Raw genomic sequence first — 16,139 nt, forward strand, 5'->3', positions numbered from 1 at the left:
AATATACAATTCCACCACACTATACCACATACATACGCGTCGTAAAGTCTCGTTACACTAAATACCCTTGGTACTTATGTCCTTCTCTAATTAAGTGACGATTCTGGAGAATAAGCTTCAAAGGATGGCGGGAAAGTACAAGGAGCTATGGGTTACCGGGGTAATGTATTGCGGCATCAGCGTTGGTAAGCGTGGTATTTTCCGGAAGTTGCGAATGGGCGCCTGCTGTTTCATGAGTTCCAATTTCCATGCATCTAAGCCGAGAAAAGTCCAACTCCCTTGGTGTTGGTTTAAGCTGAGCTGACGCATAGAAATGGTATTGGAGTGAATGGAAGATAGGTAAGCTGTAGCGGGATCATTTGCAACGTAGGGCAGTGGTTTTGTTCATGTAAGTCTGGGCTCCCATTGGTTTTTGCTACTAAGCCACCAATGCATGTATGCTGCAGAGCCATGCTTTGTGAATGTGAACATAGTGCACACCTTTGCTCTGCAGGAGTAAAGGGTTTCTCTAGATTTGCTCAAATCAACTTATTTGCAACTGCAAACCTTGTTCTGTTGTGGCAGCTAACCACTATTTGCAATAGTAGTTTCTGGCTGATTGTAAGCCTTGAAGTAAAAACAAACTTTACAGCATGCCATGCATCTTGGGTTAGATATCTGTGCTGTCATCTGTTTATTGAGACTGTATTTAGTGGCAGTAAATTGCTTTGCCATAGTAATTTCCATAATAGAGATATGCCTACATCACTTTTGCTGTTCCTCTCCTGATGTTAATGCTTTTTATAGATGCAGTTGTTTATCTCCCTCAAGGTTTTTTCCTTTTGCTTATCCTGCCAGCTCATGAACAACCAGCAACTCTTGCGATGTGTCAAATGCAGGATTCCATTGTGCAGTGTGTTTCACAAGTATGTGCTTCTATTGTGTGGAAGATGGCATGGGCAGTTCAGAGCCTCTGTCCATCAAGAGACTTGTGGATACAAAAAAAGAGGACGAGGTTGTCAGGTGGTGTGCCACTGCTAAGCCTACTCCGAGCCCAGCCATTCAGGGTAATGTAGGTGATGAAAATGTTCTTATGCAGATAAATGGTACCAGTGACAGGCCATGTCCAGCATGGAACAAGTGAGGTGATAACAGATGTGACATCTGTTAGTTGGTATCATATAGATCATGCCAAAATCTGAGCTAATGAAGCTGGACACTTTTGGCAACAGGTACCAACAGCCTTAACCTCTCATTTAAACATGGGTACCTGTATGAGAATCCATGGACAGAGGTCCCCTAAGATAGCATGTTTATGCAGATTTACAAGCAACAGGCTTGCAAAATATCTTGCTGTAGGCATGGTTTGGTGTTACAATGTTAATTAATGAAATCAATGTATTTTCACTGGTCCACTTTTTGTCATTTGCTTACAAAGCATTGAAAAATATAGATTTCTGGTTGAAGTTGGTCTCAATGAACAAAGTTGAACACTAGCAGGGTGTCTATGGCCCAATTTAGTGTGGCTTAGGTCATAGGGTCTGGTATTCGAGGTGGATTGAGAAAGAGGTGACACTGGTCATTTTTCAGTGGATTCAATGGCACACCAAAGTGTCTGATACTCTTGAGAGAGTAAGTGAGCTTATGCCAGTACATTGGCCTATTCTGCACAGTTGACCTCTGATGTGAATCTGCTCTGCTTGCTGAGATCTGACTCAAGTCTTAAAAAATGTCCAGAGACAGGTGAACCCATAGTTAAAGCATGATAACCAGCGACCGTCTGTACACATAGGCTCACGTCTGCCAACAGGATCATCCATTTTCTACCCTGTCAGAATCTGTTAGTCTAGTGTAGCCACGACCATCGGGTCATCGACGTGGTGGCCCAGTTTCGACCGGTTTTCTTCAGTTCCTTCTTTCAGCAATGAGAAAGCCTTACGTTTTCTCCGCTATTCAGACAAGTAGGTGATGTTGTGATGCTGCAATATTTCAAGGGAAATCTCCATGATGAACAGCTCGCATGCGAACATCCAGTAATTGATGTGGGAGGACTTTTAAGAACCCAGGTTTTGTGTTGGTGAAGGTTCCATGAACCTATCATCAGTGGATGCGAACGCGTAAGCTTCAAGAAAGCGTGACGGCCAGGCTTGGCCTTGCTCCTCTGTCAAAATGGTATCATCCTTGCAAGATTTACTCTTCGCACGGCCTCGCTCGTAATGAACCACGTGGTTAAAGTGGCCGGTTACACCAGGTCTGCAAATGTTTCATGTTGATGTCATTAACACAGAAGATAGTGTTGATCTGGCACGCACCTCTTGTCATGTAAGTATCATGGAGTGCGTGTCATGGTAAACATATTGTCTCTCGGTGTCAGATGCATATGATGTCCAGAAGGAAAATATTTAATCATAATTTATAACACTTGATGTACTGCATGCATGCATAGAACACAAGCTGTGAGGGCTGGCGCTGGACGAGTCGTCTGAGAAGTAGGGGCCAGCGAGGACCATCGACCGCACCGCCATGGAGCGAGCACCATTGAAGCAGAAAGTAAACTCCACCTTCAGGCTGAATGGCTACACCTTGAAAAGGTAAGGTTGTTTTTTAATTCCTTCCGTCGCTTGGAGGTTAAATATTGCGAGTAAACCGCTCCTAGCTTCGTGGAATAACTCACAAACCCTGTAACATTGGCTGTCAAGCCTTCAAACCGGCGAGAGGATTCATTTGGCATGTTCGAGCTTAGAAGAGATTCGTCATTTTGTCAAGTCATGGATTTTGCAGTCATGTTTTGAAATTTATGGTGGCCTAAAGTTGAAATTTCAACCTGACGGTATGACGTCAGTTGCACGATTTTCTTCTTTTTTGTGGGCATCCATTTGATGTTGAATTTCTATGTTTTGAATTGTCCTGATAGAATTTACCGCATTGTGTGAGTCAGGGGCAGCGAAACTGTATGAGGTCGCACCAGGCTAATTTGTCCTGCATAGTCAACATGTATGTGTTTATCCATATCGGTGCTGACCTTTTTGACATCAATGTATGCTGATAATGTGTAGGAACTTTCATTGCGCTCTGCATCAATTACAACGGTATATGGCCATAAGTACAAGTCGCGGAGAGCTCCAGTTATTCCAAAAGTTTGTTAAATGAGAAGGAAATCGTCGCGTTCTGTGACTTCATCAGCTATGTCACATATGGCAGCGTAATCGTGGCGGGCTGCGATTGAGCACTGCTGTCGATAAACGTTCCAATGTCTCGGGTCAGCCGGTGATAGATCAGGATGGGACCCCTCCCCAGGCGGTTGTTCGGGCCAGCCGGTGATAGATCAGGATGGGACCCTTCCCCAGGCGGTTGTTCGGTTCAGCCGGTGATAGATCAGGATGGGACCCTTCCCCAGGCGGTTGTTCGGGTCAGCCTGTGACAGATCAGGATGGGACCCTTCCCCAGGCGGTTGTGGAGGGCGATATAACCGAGGTGGCGCTGGGTTGCAGCAGTACCAGGGGTTGCACGGGTTGCCTGCTGGCCTTGGATGGTGTTCTTGGTGGCAGACATGGACCAATGGTCAGCGACGGCTTACTACTTTCGCCTGTCATGGGAAACAGTGTCGAGCGTTTTTGGGGAGAGAACAGTCTGACCAGAGCTGTTTGATATTGTGTGAAGAAAGCCTTGTGAGTACTCTCTCCGGCTTTGGAAGTTGTGGCTCCTAATGTTGCGGCGTTGGTGGTTTGCGTTATGGATTGTCACTTCCCTTGCTCAGCATGGTTTTATGTCAACATACATACATCAAAATTGCGTCTCCGTATGTGACAAAACATATCAGGGAAATCACGCATTCGCCCCAGGCCTCGTGATCATTCGCATATTTGGTGTTCAGTCAGAATGTCAGAATGTGCTGCTATGCTGCTTACTCGTATGCTGCTTATTGTGACGGTCGGTTTAACCCAGTCGGATGCCGTTCACAGTGAGGCCGCCAACTACGTCGTGGAGGCTTTGCTGCAAGTGAGTGAACAGCAGCGGCAGCTGTGGCTGGACAAGATCCTGCTCACCATCCAGAAGCAGCCGCTGGACTCGTGCAACATCGACCGGGAGCTCATCCGCAGCGTTCTGCAGGTAACCGCTGCGGGCTCCATCGCGAGTGTTCCGCAGGTAACCGGCCGGCTCGCTGCGAGCTCCATCGCCAGTGATCTGCAGGTAACCGCTGCGGGCTCCATCGCCAATGATCTGCAGGTAACTGGCTGGCCCGCTGCGGGCTCCATCGCCAGTGACCTGCAGGTAACCGCTGCGGGCCCGCTGCGGGCTCCATCGCCAGTGATCTGCAGGCAACCGCTGCGGGCTCCATCGTCAATGATCTGCAGGTAACCGGCCGGCCCGCTGCGGGCTCGATCGCCAGTGATCTGCAGGCAACCGGCGGGCCCGCTGCGAGCTCTACCGCCAGTGATCTGCAGGTAACCGGCCGTCCCGCTGCGGGCTCCATCGCCAGTGATCTGCAGGTAACCAGCCGTCCCGCTGCGGGCTCCATCGCCAGTGATCTGCAGGTAACCAGCGGGCCCGCTGCGAGCTCTACCGCCAGTGTTCTGCAGGTAACCGGCCGTCCCGCTGCGGGCTCCATCGCCAGTGTTTTACACGTAACCGGCCGTCCCGCTGCGGGCTCCATCGCCAGTGATCTGCAGGTAACCGGCCGTCCCGCTGCGGGCTCCATCGCCAGTGATCTGCAGGTAACCGGCCGTCCCGCTGCGGGCTCCATCACCAGTGATCTGCAGGTAACCGGCCGTCCCGCTGCGGGCTCCATCGCCAGTGATCTGCAGGTAACCGGCGGGTCCGCTGCGAGCTCTACCGCCAGTGTTCTGCAGGTAACCGGCCGTCCCGCTGCGGGCTCCATCGCCAGTGATCTGCAGGTATCCGGCCGTCCCGCTGCGGGCTCCATCGCCAGTGATCTGTAGGTAACCGGCGGGCCCGCTGCGAGCTCTACCGCCAGTGTTCTGCAGGTAACCGGCCGTCCCGCTGCGGGCTGCATCGCCAGTGTCTTACACGAAACCGGCCGGCCCGCTGCGGGCTCCATCGTCTGCGTTTCACCGCTGATCGGCGCCAGGCGCTACGCTCTGTGCTCTCGAAGCTCCCCTTGGATGGCCGCATCATGGTCAGTGGAGCGCGCAGCGCACAGCCCACGGTGTTGTCTTCCAGCGTTGTGGATAGTTGAAGAGGAAGTCTGAGATAAGCCATAGTTGTCTTATTTAAATGTGCTTAATTGCCAACCATATAAGTTTTTTGTGTGCTAAATGATGGTAGAAAACCTCAACATTTTCTTTTAACTCTCCTACTGTGCGGCAAGAAGTGAATCGTTGATGGAAAAGGAAATTTTGAATTTTGTATTCCAGACTGCTGTGACGAGTGACACTGCGAATCTTCACCAGCTTTTCTGTATGCGTCTCGATAAAGGAACTACCATCCGACGCTAAATTAAGTAGCTTTTCAACTGGGAGAATGCGAACTTAACACATAAGCGTTTTTTTGTCACGTCGTAGTAGCGTATTATTTTTGTGTCATACTTTCATTTCGCAGCATGCAATATTGCTAAAAGCCACACCCATCTACAATTCACATTGTATGTCAGGACTAAAAAACTGTATACCCCCTCAGCTGTCAAACTTCGGCGTCCATTGGGCGGACTGCTCCCCCGGATTGTGTGGTGCTCGGCTACCGAACTCCAACTTTCAGTGGACGGACTGCTCCCTCATTGTGTGGCGCTTGGCTGCCAAACTCCGACGTTCAGTGGACGGACCGCTCCCTCAGATTGTGTGGCGCTTGGCTGCCAAACTCCGACGTTCGGTGGACGGACCGCTCCCTCAGATTGTGTGGCGCTTGGCTGCCAAACTCCGACGTTCAGTGGACGGACCGCTCCCTCAGACTGTGTGGCGCTTGGCTGCCAAACTCCGACGTTCAGTGGACGGACCGCTCCTGGCGCGGCAGGCGAATGGGCCGTTTTGTCAGATGTTCTGCTGTACCTATGGCCCTGCAATAACGGCTGATGTCCACTGCCTCTCACCAATGTACGTGCTGTCTCGTTTGCAGGACTGCGTCAGCGAGACACGGGGCGAGGTTGACTTCTTTATGGTGTTTGACGCATTTAGCTTCCCGTCCTTCACGTATTGCACCAACAAGCAGAAGTTCCTGAAGGATGACCTGCTTGGTCTGCCTCCCAAGTCTATCCTTCCTGATGGCGTCGCCTCGAAGGCCGAAGTTTTCAGGAGCAGGTAAGAAAACCAATCTACACGGATGTGCCATCGGCTGTCTTCTGGCATATCTTCACTGTGAATGAGTTGTTTTGGTTAGTGAACGTCTCCTGTGGCAGCTGTGGTAAGCTGTTTCGGTTAGTGAACGCCGCCTGTGGCAGCCATGGGGGGTTTGATCTCGTAACTCGCTGTCTGCCTCGCAGATTGTAACGGAGAGCACGAAACAAGTCTGGTAGTAAGTCTGCAAATGACATCACCACCCTCAAAGGCCTTAAGTTTATTTTTTAGTCATCCCGGACAACGTTGACCAGCCAATTGTTACTTAGTTGCCTTTAAGGTGCATTATTTGCGTCATGCAGCGTTTATAGAAGAGTTAACCGAGTCAACGCCTCCCGACATCTCTCTCCCCCCCCCCCCCCCAAGCGCCAAGTGTGCTTTGCAGTGACTTTGTAGCATTTCTTTTCGATTTTGGAACAGTGTGCCTTTGGACGGTAATTGCATTTATTTATGTCATTTATCATCATTCGAGCTTTCGCACTGCATGTTTATCGGGTAATGGTAATAATGTGCTGACGTGGGTGGCAATCGTGCGTCTATGCGCAGCGCCTGCGTACGCGGTGTACGTGGTCGCCGCCCGCTGTCCTCCACAGTTTTTGTCGACCCCACCTTGTCTCCTGGCTTTGACCCTGCCCTGGGAATCAGCGGGTAACAATGGAACGATGCGGGTGCACGGCGTTGCACTGCGCCGCACACTCGGCCACCAGCGGAGCGCTGTCGGTCGACCACGGCCCGCTGTCTCCCTCTACCACCGCCGCCAGGTATCACCTGATCCAGCAGCGGTGCCTGTCCGCTGACGCCTCTCCCTCCCCCACTGCCGCCAGGTACCACCTGATCCAGCAGCGGTGTCTGCTCGCTGACGCCTCCCCCTCTTCCACCGCAGCCAGGTATCACCTGATCCAGCAGCGCTACCTGCCTGCTGACCCCTCTGCCTCCCCCTCCAACATTACCCGCCAGGTATCACCTGATCCAGCAGCGGTGCCTGCCCGCTGATGCCTCACCTCCCTCTCTCCCACCGCCGCCAGGTACCACTTGATCCAGCAGCGTTGCCTGCGTAACGAGCTGTTCCGAGCGGAGGGCGCGGTGGGCGGCCGGCGCCGTTTCCGGCTACAGCCGGTGGAGCTGCTGCTGGGCTCCTCCAGTCGGCTGACAGACGTGCTGGTGCTGGGTATGCTCACCCAGCTCACCGAGGGCAAGTTCTTCCTGGAGGACCCCACCGGCGCCGTCCAACTCAACCTCGACGACACCAAGTACGTGTCGGCGCCGGCAGGTGCGGCAAGAGCCGGCTGGCTGTCTGTGGCTGCGCGGGTTATTTCCGGACTGTTGTGTCTATTTATTCAAAGTGGACAACCTTCAAGTCCTGTATGGTCGTTGGACATCATCGTTGTGAGTAGGTGTTGAGGCGGTTACACTTACTTTCCACGCGTTGAATGCATGCTTAAGCTGCAGCGGCTCACTCGTCTTAAGACGGTAAGGTACACAGTTGACTGGCCTGAGCCGCGCACTCATCCCATATTCGGTGTGTGGCCTACGCGACCGGTCACGAGCAACGGTTGGCCGCCGCCGTCACGAGCGGGCGCCTCCTGTCCGTCAGGTTTCCGATCGGCATGTTCTCTGAAGGCTGCTTCGTACTGTGCGAGGGCAGCTACGACGACAACGTGTTTGACTGCACCGTGATGGGCTTTCCTCCAGCCGAGGACGCCGAGACGTTCCGGTGGGTCGCCGGCCGCCTGACCGCGGATCCGGGCCTACGCAACCCAGTGATGCGCTTGGTTGGAGACTGTATTGGCATGTGATTCTTAAAGCTGTCGGTGCCTCACATGTTTGTCTCGCGTACAGGGCGTTGTGTGCGGCTTTTGCGGTGCTTTCCTTAATGTCTTTAACATTGCGCAGATCTCATTTGCTGTTCACTCTACCACTATTGTTTCCTATTTTTGGGGTAGTGGCCGTCTTGGATGATTGTCCTGTCTATGCGTCCTTGCTCTGTTGATTGGTCGGTACCCGAGTGCATTGTTTCCCACAGGAACCATTTTGGAAACCAAAATATGTTTGGAGGACCAAATCACATTTGTGCGCGGGCCAACACTGAGCTTCAAGTGCTGGAAAAACAGCTAGATGGCAGCATGTTTGTCTTCCTATCGGACGTCTGGCTGAACCAGCCTCAGGTTGGTTATACGACGCCGCTGTGATATCGCAGGGCGCCGCACACCTGCGCACCTCAGTCAGAAAACAAAAAGCCATATCATCGTTGACGACATGCCGTGTATGGTGATGAGGAGCTTTTTGCAGAGAGACTGTGATGAGGCGTCCTTGGCGTAGGCGACAGTATCGCCAGTGTGCCGCTCCCTCAGCATCTGTCCCACCAGAGCCCCGCTGGCACCAGCTGCTGCTTATTCCTGAGATGTGCGGTGTTACTGGGCGGTGCTCGGCTGCGTAGAGCATCTCGCTGCAGCGGGAGAAGCGCTTGGCCGAACTCCACATTGGAACCGTTCAGAATGTCCTGCTGCCTTAGTTCAGATGCCTCCGGGTGGCAAACTTCCCTGGCGGTGGACCGATACAAAATCCGCCCCTTTTGGCTTAATGGCGCCCCAGTCGCCACTGCTAGAATTTCTGCACGGCCTTCCCTTCCAATAGCTCTTGAGAGACCCTGAGACTAGTTCACGCGACCCCTACGCGCCTTTGTCGCTGTTTCCCATGGAAAGTGTGCCCCCCCCCCCCCCCCCCAGATCGGGAAAGTTCACTGCTTGCTTGCCGATACTTCTTTCGTAGCCTGCGCGAGCTATGCCGTGGTCGGGTGGTGTTCTTTCCTGTCCGTCTGTGACCTCCGGCCGCCGCTGCCCAGGTGATGGACCGCCTGCGACGCCTTTTCGACGGCTTCAAGGACTCTCCGCCCACGGCCTTCGTCATGATGGGCAACTTCTCCGACGCGCCAAGGAACGCCAACAGCTACAAGGAGCTGCGAAACCACTTCGTGGTGAGGCGCTCCCTCTCAGCACCGACAGGGCCTTCGATCTGCTGTCGTGACCTCTGTCCACGGGGCTAGGGGGCGGTAGGCTGGGCCCTGAGACTGGTACATAGACTCTGTGGGCATGGTCATAAACGTCTAGTACGGTGGCATCGAGGGCTATGTTGATTTTTTACTTCTTCGGATGTTTCCTGATAATGACACTCTTTCTGTGGATTATTAATGTTGGTCCTAAACATTATGTGGCGGCTCTTCAGTCATTTTGTTGACATAAGCTGTTGCTAGGATACCGTGATGTAGTATTGGTGTGTTCTGAAGACTGTAATGTGTTTGTATGCTAGAACTACCTCCCACGGGGTGTGATCGCATATCAACACGGCACTTACTGAAACTGCCTAATGACTGAAGACAGGGGAGGAGGGGGGGGGGGGGGGGGGGCCTGACAACCCCTCTGTGCGCTGGACGATGGTTTTCTGAGAGGGCCAACACCTGGCCTGTCCCCTCGCCTTGTTGCGGGCGGCGTCGGCAGCGCCGCCTGGTCCCAGACGGTGGCTGCCGCTAGGGCTCAGCCGACCCTGATCTGTGTCGACAGCTGCTGGGCGAGATGGTGGCCAAGGTTCCCGAGCTGAAGGCCTCCCGGTTCGTGTTCGTGCCGGGCCCCACCGACCCCGGCATCGCACCCATTCTTCCCAGGTGAATGGGCGCGTTGATTTGGCCTGGGCGTGTGAAAGTGTCCTGCTGTACCCGTCGTTGTCACGTCAGTTAGCCTCTGCAAGGGCCTCCAGTTTGCCACCCGCGGCTGAGTAAAAGAAAATCGGCCGCAGTAAGTCTACCTCGAAGAGTAACTGTCTGACAAAGTGACCAGAGCTTTAAGAAGAAACATAATCGGCTTGCCTTCTGGTCTCCACACCGCGCAATTCAAGTATACTGTAAGCCAGTTCATTAGCAGCATTTTTGTCCTACACGAACCAATTGAAAGTGGCCTTCGTCTTAGTGCTGTTCCGTGCAGGCTTGCGATGCCTGACAGCCATGTTTGCGGTGCCTGCCAGCCATGCCTGCGATACCTGACAGCCATGTTTGCAATGCCTGACAGCCATGTTTGCGATGCCTGACAGCCATGTTTGCGATGCCTGACAGCCATGTTTGCCATGCCTGACAGCCATGTTTGCCTGTTTTCAGGGCCCCGCTGCCAGCCTACATATCTGCGGAGTTTCAGAAGCGGATACCTAACTCGGTGTTCACGACGAACCCTTGCCGCATCCAGTTCTGTTCGCAGGAGATGGTCGTGTTCCGGGAGAACGTGCTGTCTAAGCTCTGTCGGCACGGCATCTACTACCCGACCGAGAACTGTCCTGACATCCCGCCCCACGTAAGTGTAGGCGTGCTAACGGCTGGCAGCAGACCGCAGACCAGTGTCTGCTGCTCGACGGAGGACTGCCTGAAAAGCCGGGATGTGCGAGTCGGTGTCCTGACTTCCGTCACTGTCTTGATGTAAAGCAGCTGCCACTCCACGCCAATATTGCCAGCGTGACCGCCTGCTGTTCCCATTGTCTTTTTGCAATTCAAAGCTCGTTCTGTCACGTGGCGTAACTGTGGTCTGGCAGCCTGTGTCATGGTTCTCTTGTGGTCGTTGAGTTCCCACTCCAGGCCTTAACATGGCGGTCGGGTTATAGCAACCGGAGATGCGGTGCACGCTGTCACGTGTACAGAGACCCGCAAGTCTGCACTTTGTCAGCTGTCGTGTTTTGCTTGCAATGCGGTGACTGGACAGAGTTAATGGCTGCGCGCCTCGCTTCGGTCGATGGCTTTCAGCGATTTGGTCCATGGTTTTCAACACTTCGGTCGATGGTTTTCAACGCAAGCATTTGTACCAGAGTGCCACCGCCTCCTCCATGGGCAGTTCGTGACGACCCTGGCGTCGCAGCGTCACCTGACAGCGATGGGTTACGCCGCCTTCTCCGCCGTCAGCTCTTGACTCTAGTGTCGCATTGTCACCCGACACCAGTGTGTAACGCCGCCTTCTCCGCCGGCAGTTCGTGACGACCCTGGTGTCGCAGTGTCACCTGGCGCCGCTGCCGCCGCACGTGTGCCCCGTGTTCTGGCAGCACGACCACGCGCTGCGGCTCTACCCGCTGCCGGACGTGATCGTGTGCGGCGACAAGTTCGACCACTACAGCACCACCAAGCTTGGCTGCACCGTCATCAACCCGGTGCGTGGGGCGGCGGCGCGCCCGACGGCCGGCCGCGACCAGCTGTGGATGGCGCGTGACCGGACGTTAGCTTCTTTGTGGCGTGCTCGTGTCGGGCGTCGGCTAATGGAGGAGTCCTGCTGGGTGGAGGCGGAGTTAGCTGAGCGTCAGTTTTGTTAGCTTCTTTGTGGTGTGCTCGTATGGGACGTCGACTGATGGAGGAGTCCTGCTGCGTGGAGGCGGAGTTAGCTGAGCGTCGGTTTTGTTAGCTTCTTTGTGGCGTGCTCGTGTCGGGCGTCGGCTGATGGAGGAGTCCTGCTGGGTGGGGCCGGAGTTAGCCGAGCGTCGGTTTTGTTAGCTTCTTTGTGGGTTGCTCGTGTCGGGCGCCGACTGATGGAGAAGTCCTGCTGGGTGGAGGCGGAGTTAGCTGAGTGTCAGTTTTGCCTTGGAGACTGTCTGGTCATGCTGACCGCGGCGCGCTGCAGACAGGGCCGTCCCGCCACGTTGTGATGGCCGGTGGCTGCTGCCGTGGTCTTGTTCTGTATAGTTGTGCATCTCCATGCTGGTATTAGAGATTCACTGTCACGGCCGTCTATGGCGCTGTTGTACTGGCCTCCCTCTGTCGGTGATCGTTGGGTGGTGAACACTGGGTACTTCCACAACTAGGCAAATAGGAGACGCCTGCAATTCTCGCGCGGTCTGCTCTGTGTGTACCTCTGCGGCGGTGTGCTCAAAAATGTTTTGTGTGCTTGCACCAGGGTGCTGACATTCGTTCGCAGCTGACGACACCACATGTAAGAACTATACATATAACTATATATACATATACACGTGACAAGTATATAAGTGTACTGCTCGTTGGTCAGATGTGATAGTGACACTCGTTTCCGCCGACAGGGCTCGTTCCACAAGGAGTATATGTTCAAAGTGTACCTGCCCAGCTCTCGGACTTGTGAGAACTCACAGATCAGCGACGACAGCTGATCTTGTCGGCCCCTGGGCTGGCTGCGGGCTCAGATCAGACGGTGACTGGTGGGGAGTGGCGTGTCGGCCATTGCCCGCGTGTCTGGACCCGGCGCTAGATCCGCTGCGGGTGCCATGGCCGATGGTGCAGATGATGATGGCCGGGGGTGCAGCTCGATAGCCTGAGGCACTCCGTCTCGCATTTCTACTACCAGCCGGTGACCTGCGAGCGTCCTGGAGATGCCGCCCGACGCCGTGACGACACGCGGCGGCGACGGCGTTCGTGAGCCGGGGGCGCTGCTGCGGACGCGACGGTGTGTACTGCGGCGGGTGTCGTGAGCCGGGGGCGCTGCTGCGGACGCGACGGTGCGTACCGCGGCGGGTGTCGTGAGCCGGGGGCCGCTGCTGCGGACGCGACGGTGCGTACCGCGGCGGGTGTCGTGAGCCGGGGGGCGCTGCTGCGGACGCGACGGTGGGTACCGCGGCGGATGTGAGCCGGGGGGCGCTGCTGCGGACGCGACGGTGGGTACCGCGGCGGATGTGAGCCGGGGGGCGCTGCTGCGGACGCGACGGTGTGTACCGCGGCGGATGTCGTGAGCCGGGAGCTCTGCTGCGGACGCGACGGTGCGTACCGCGGCGGGTGTCGCGAGCCGGGGGGCGCTGCTGCGGACGCGACGGTGCGTACCGCGGCGGGTGTCGTGAGGCGGAGGCGGTCCCGATGGGAGGCTCAGGCCGGCGCGGCTCCGACCGACTGCCCGCTGTGGTCGGGCTGATGACTCCGAGTGCTCGCTGCTGGCGGTGACGTGGGGATGGAGTGTTGTGGCGATGACGGGCGGGGGTGGGCTTGTTGGGTGGCTGATGGGGCGGGGCCACCGTGTGTTCCCATCACACGCCGCGAATGACCGCGCTGGTGCGGTCTCATCCTCTTCATAGTCTGTTGAATCACCGTGTCTTTGATGCGCCGCGGTCATAGTTCGCCAGGAAAATGGCGATGTTTCCGCTGTCGGTATTCGCATGAACCAGAGGGAAGGACGATAACAAACAGTGGAGGATTCATAATGGCGAGTTTGCGCTGCAGAGCGGCGCTGATCGCACTGTGATGGCGTGCCACTGTGATGTGATGGTAGCAATACACTGGAACAGGAAAAAGCGATTAATTTCTACTGTTTCCTACAATGCGAAGGATAGTGAAAATGGTATGGGCTGTCACACAAATGCCCTTCGTGACAACTCTCGGCGATATCCCAGACTTGTGTCGTGGAATAAGCGAGATGTGAACAGTGTGATCGGTACGAAAAACAAAACGGTCTACCAATATTGATCACATGGTAAAGTGTGCTGTTGGTCACGTTATGGCTGAGGCAGCCACATGACACGGTGTGCACTGTGAGGGGGGGGGGGGGGAAATAGTTGATCGATCCGTGCCTGTCAGTCGTCAGGAGCTGGACCCCACATGCAGCGTGTGGTGTACGTCTGGGCTGGTTTCCCGGAACAAGCTCCGGTGCATGGCCTGACGGAATACACAAAAATCGCTGGCATCGGACTGGCACGCCAACTGGTAATGGACTGGCCGTGTTCTATTGCCCAACGACACTAAACGATCCATTTTTCTGTCTGGCTTAAAGGCGGGGAAACCCACCGCTGAACTGGAAGTGCCCTTCTCGAGCAGGACACAGCCTATCAAGGTTTTCCTGTTTTACTCAACCAGCCAAACTCGGTTTGAATGAAAGCCATTTGCATGCATCTGTAGATCTGGGCCATAAGTTTGTCGCTGATCTGCGGCAACAGTCAATCATTGTGGTTACCAGTTGTCACGTTAGATGGCAGAACCTACCTCATCTAAAAATACCAGCGCTCCTCTGTCCGCGCTGCAAGCTGACATTTCCGGCCGGAGCGAAATCCCTATGAGCGGGTGGAAGCCCGACATGTGGCTGGCTGGGTGCCCGCGAAACGTTCGGTCACTACTGTTAACGCATGACAGCGGGTCGGTATCTGAGAAAGCGGAATGTCATTGGCCGAAGAGGGCGGCGAACACAGACAGGCCGCGGCATTCAGGATGCCAAGCCATTGTCTGACGCGCAGTGAGCTGCGATCACCATATTAATTCAAACCTCGAATGTGGAACGCTCTCCGACAGATGCTCGTTGACTGGAATGTCGTCTGACCGACCTCCAAATTGATGATTTATCTCAGTGGCCACAAGAATTTTTTCGGTGAGCTCGTCAACGACTCGAAACTCGATTAGGCGTCATGTTGTAACCATTGGAAATAAAGGCGACACTGCTGGTACATCGGCGTTTGCGCAACGACATGCTTTCGGCTGAAGGTGTCGTTGGCACGTATTATTTTTTCTTCCAGGTTCTCACACAATTAGCTCCCACCGGCTACCAATATGACATCACATCCAACCGAACTCCTTAAGAAGCCACCTTAAAATATGCCGACCAGGCTGTTGTAGAAATATGGGCTTCACATTTGGCTCTCACCTCAGTGTGGCAGTTCATTTTCTTCGATAATGACGTCTGAGGCTAATTTGTATTGGCAAATGACAACTTATTCATGGCAAGCCCATTCCATGGTTGTATGACCTGTGCCCCACCTACCAGATACGCGGGTGCATACCAGCCTTTAAATGGCACCCATATCGTTTGGTAACATTTGAGACTTTATGTGGAGCTTGTGAGGTCCCTCCAAAAATACGGGTCCCTCCAAAAATCCCGAATACAGGAAAATTCGAACCTCTCCTAATTAAAAATTGTACATTTCAAACAGGACCTTAATCCAAGAAGGTTTTAAGGAAATGCATGAACAGTTCTTGGATCCTGGTAGATCGTTTAAACCGTTTCGTAAATCGTAAATCGTAAAGTTCGGTAAATCGTTTTATTAAATGAGAACCCGGCTCTAGGGTTCCTAGGAACCAGGGCTCCTTGAGCCTTAGGAGCCCGAGAGCTCATGAGAAACTCTTACCCCGTTAAGAATGTTTCAAGCTTGCCACAAATAAGTTGGTAGTCTGTTACGCTCGGGTAGGTTATAAAAACATAGCTCGTTGAGGAACTTGTGCAAACTAAGTTTTAAAGCTATTTACGGGCATTTGATGGCTGTATATCAGTGGGTTGTGACAAAATCACCGAATAATTTTAGGCATACCACAAGTTGTCCAGCTTGTGGTAATTTTGAGGCCCAAATCTTGGAAGCACGTGGCGCAAATTAGTCTCGCTTCATGTAAATGTTACATCATAGGTCATTTAGTCCAGAGACATCCTGGAAGACCTTGCGAGATCATTTTCAACGGAAGTTATGGTATTAATCCCGGAAGGTTATTGACAACATTATTGTAAGAAGCTGGGGAATTAGGGGGTATCAGCAAGGACCAAAGCAGCTCCAGAATACCCGAACATACGTAGGAAGATGAGTGAATTCATCTGGGAAAATCATTACACTTAGGGTTCAGATCCTGCAAACCATTTCTACGATCGCGCACATGCCTGGTATCCACAGTAGCTAGCTCGCCGAGACCCATTCCTTACTTGGCCTGGAGACAAGCTAAGCGCAGTCGTGCATACTTATATAACCACGCGCTTATAAAAATGTGTTGAAGTTGGATTTATTCGCCAGCCGCCCAAACATGTTTGATATGCACCCAAGAGTGAACAATTCACAGCGAATGAAGGAGACAATTTGAAGCACGGAACTTATTTGTACCGTCATTTTTGCCCTGTTAAACCCTCGGTTAACCGTTTCCTCGGTTCATGGCGG

General features: G+C 53.7%; 1 protein-coding gene across 1 annotated transcript; it reads left to right on the forward strand.

The window, feature by feature from the left end:
• The first annotated feature begins 154 nt into the window (after positions 1–154).
• PolE2 (DNA polymerase epsilon subunit 2) lies at positions 155–13,195 on the forward strand. The gene is made up of 12 exons (XM_037236917.1): positions 155–339; positions 2,426–2,570; positions 3,942–4,089; positions 6,049–6,230; positions 7,292–7,516; positions 7,861–7,980; positions 8,290–8,431; positions 9,109–9,240; positions 9,824–9,924; positions 10,411–10,600; positions 11,265–11,441; positions 12,318–13,195. The coding sequence occupies exons 2-12, from the start codon at positions 2,503–2,505 to the stop codon at positions 12,402–12,404; spliced, it is 1,572 nt and encodes a 523-aa protein (XP_037092812.1). The 5' UTR covers positions 155–339; positions 2,426–2,502; the 3' UTR covers positions 12,405–13,195.
• The last annotated feature ends 2,944 nt before the right edge of the window (positions 13,196–16,139 follow it).

Source organism: Pollicipes pollicipes, unplaced genomic scaffold, assembly GCF_011947565.3.
Source record: "Pollicipes pollicipes isolate AB1234 unplaced genomic scaffold, Ppol_2.1 Scaffold_2555;HRSCAF=2994_pilon_pilon_pilon, whole genome shotgun sequence".
In the NCBI taxonomy this organism is placed as follows: Eukaryota; Metazoa; Arthropoda; class Thecostraca; order Pollicipedomorpha; family Pollicipedidae; genus Pollicipes; species Pollicipes pollicipes.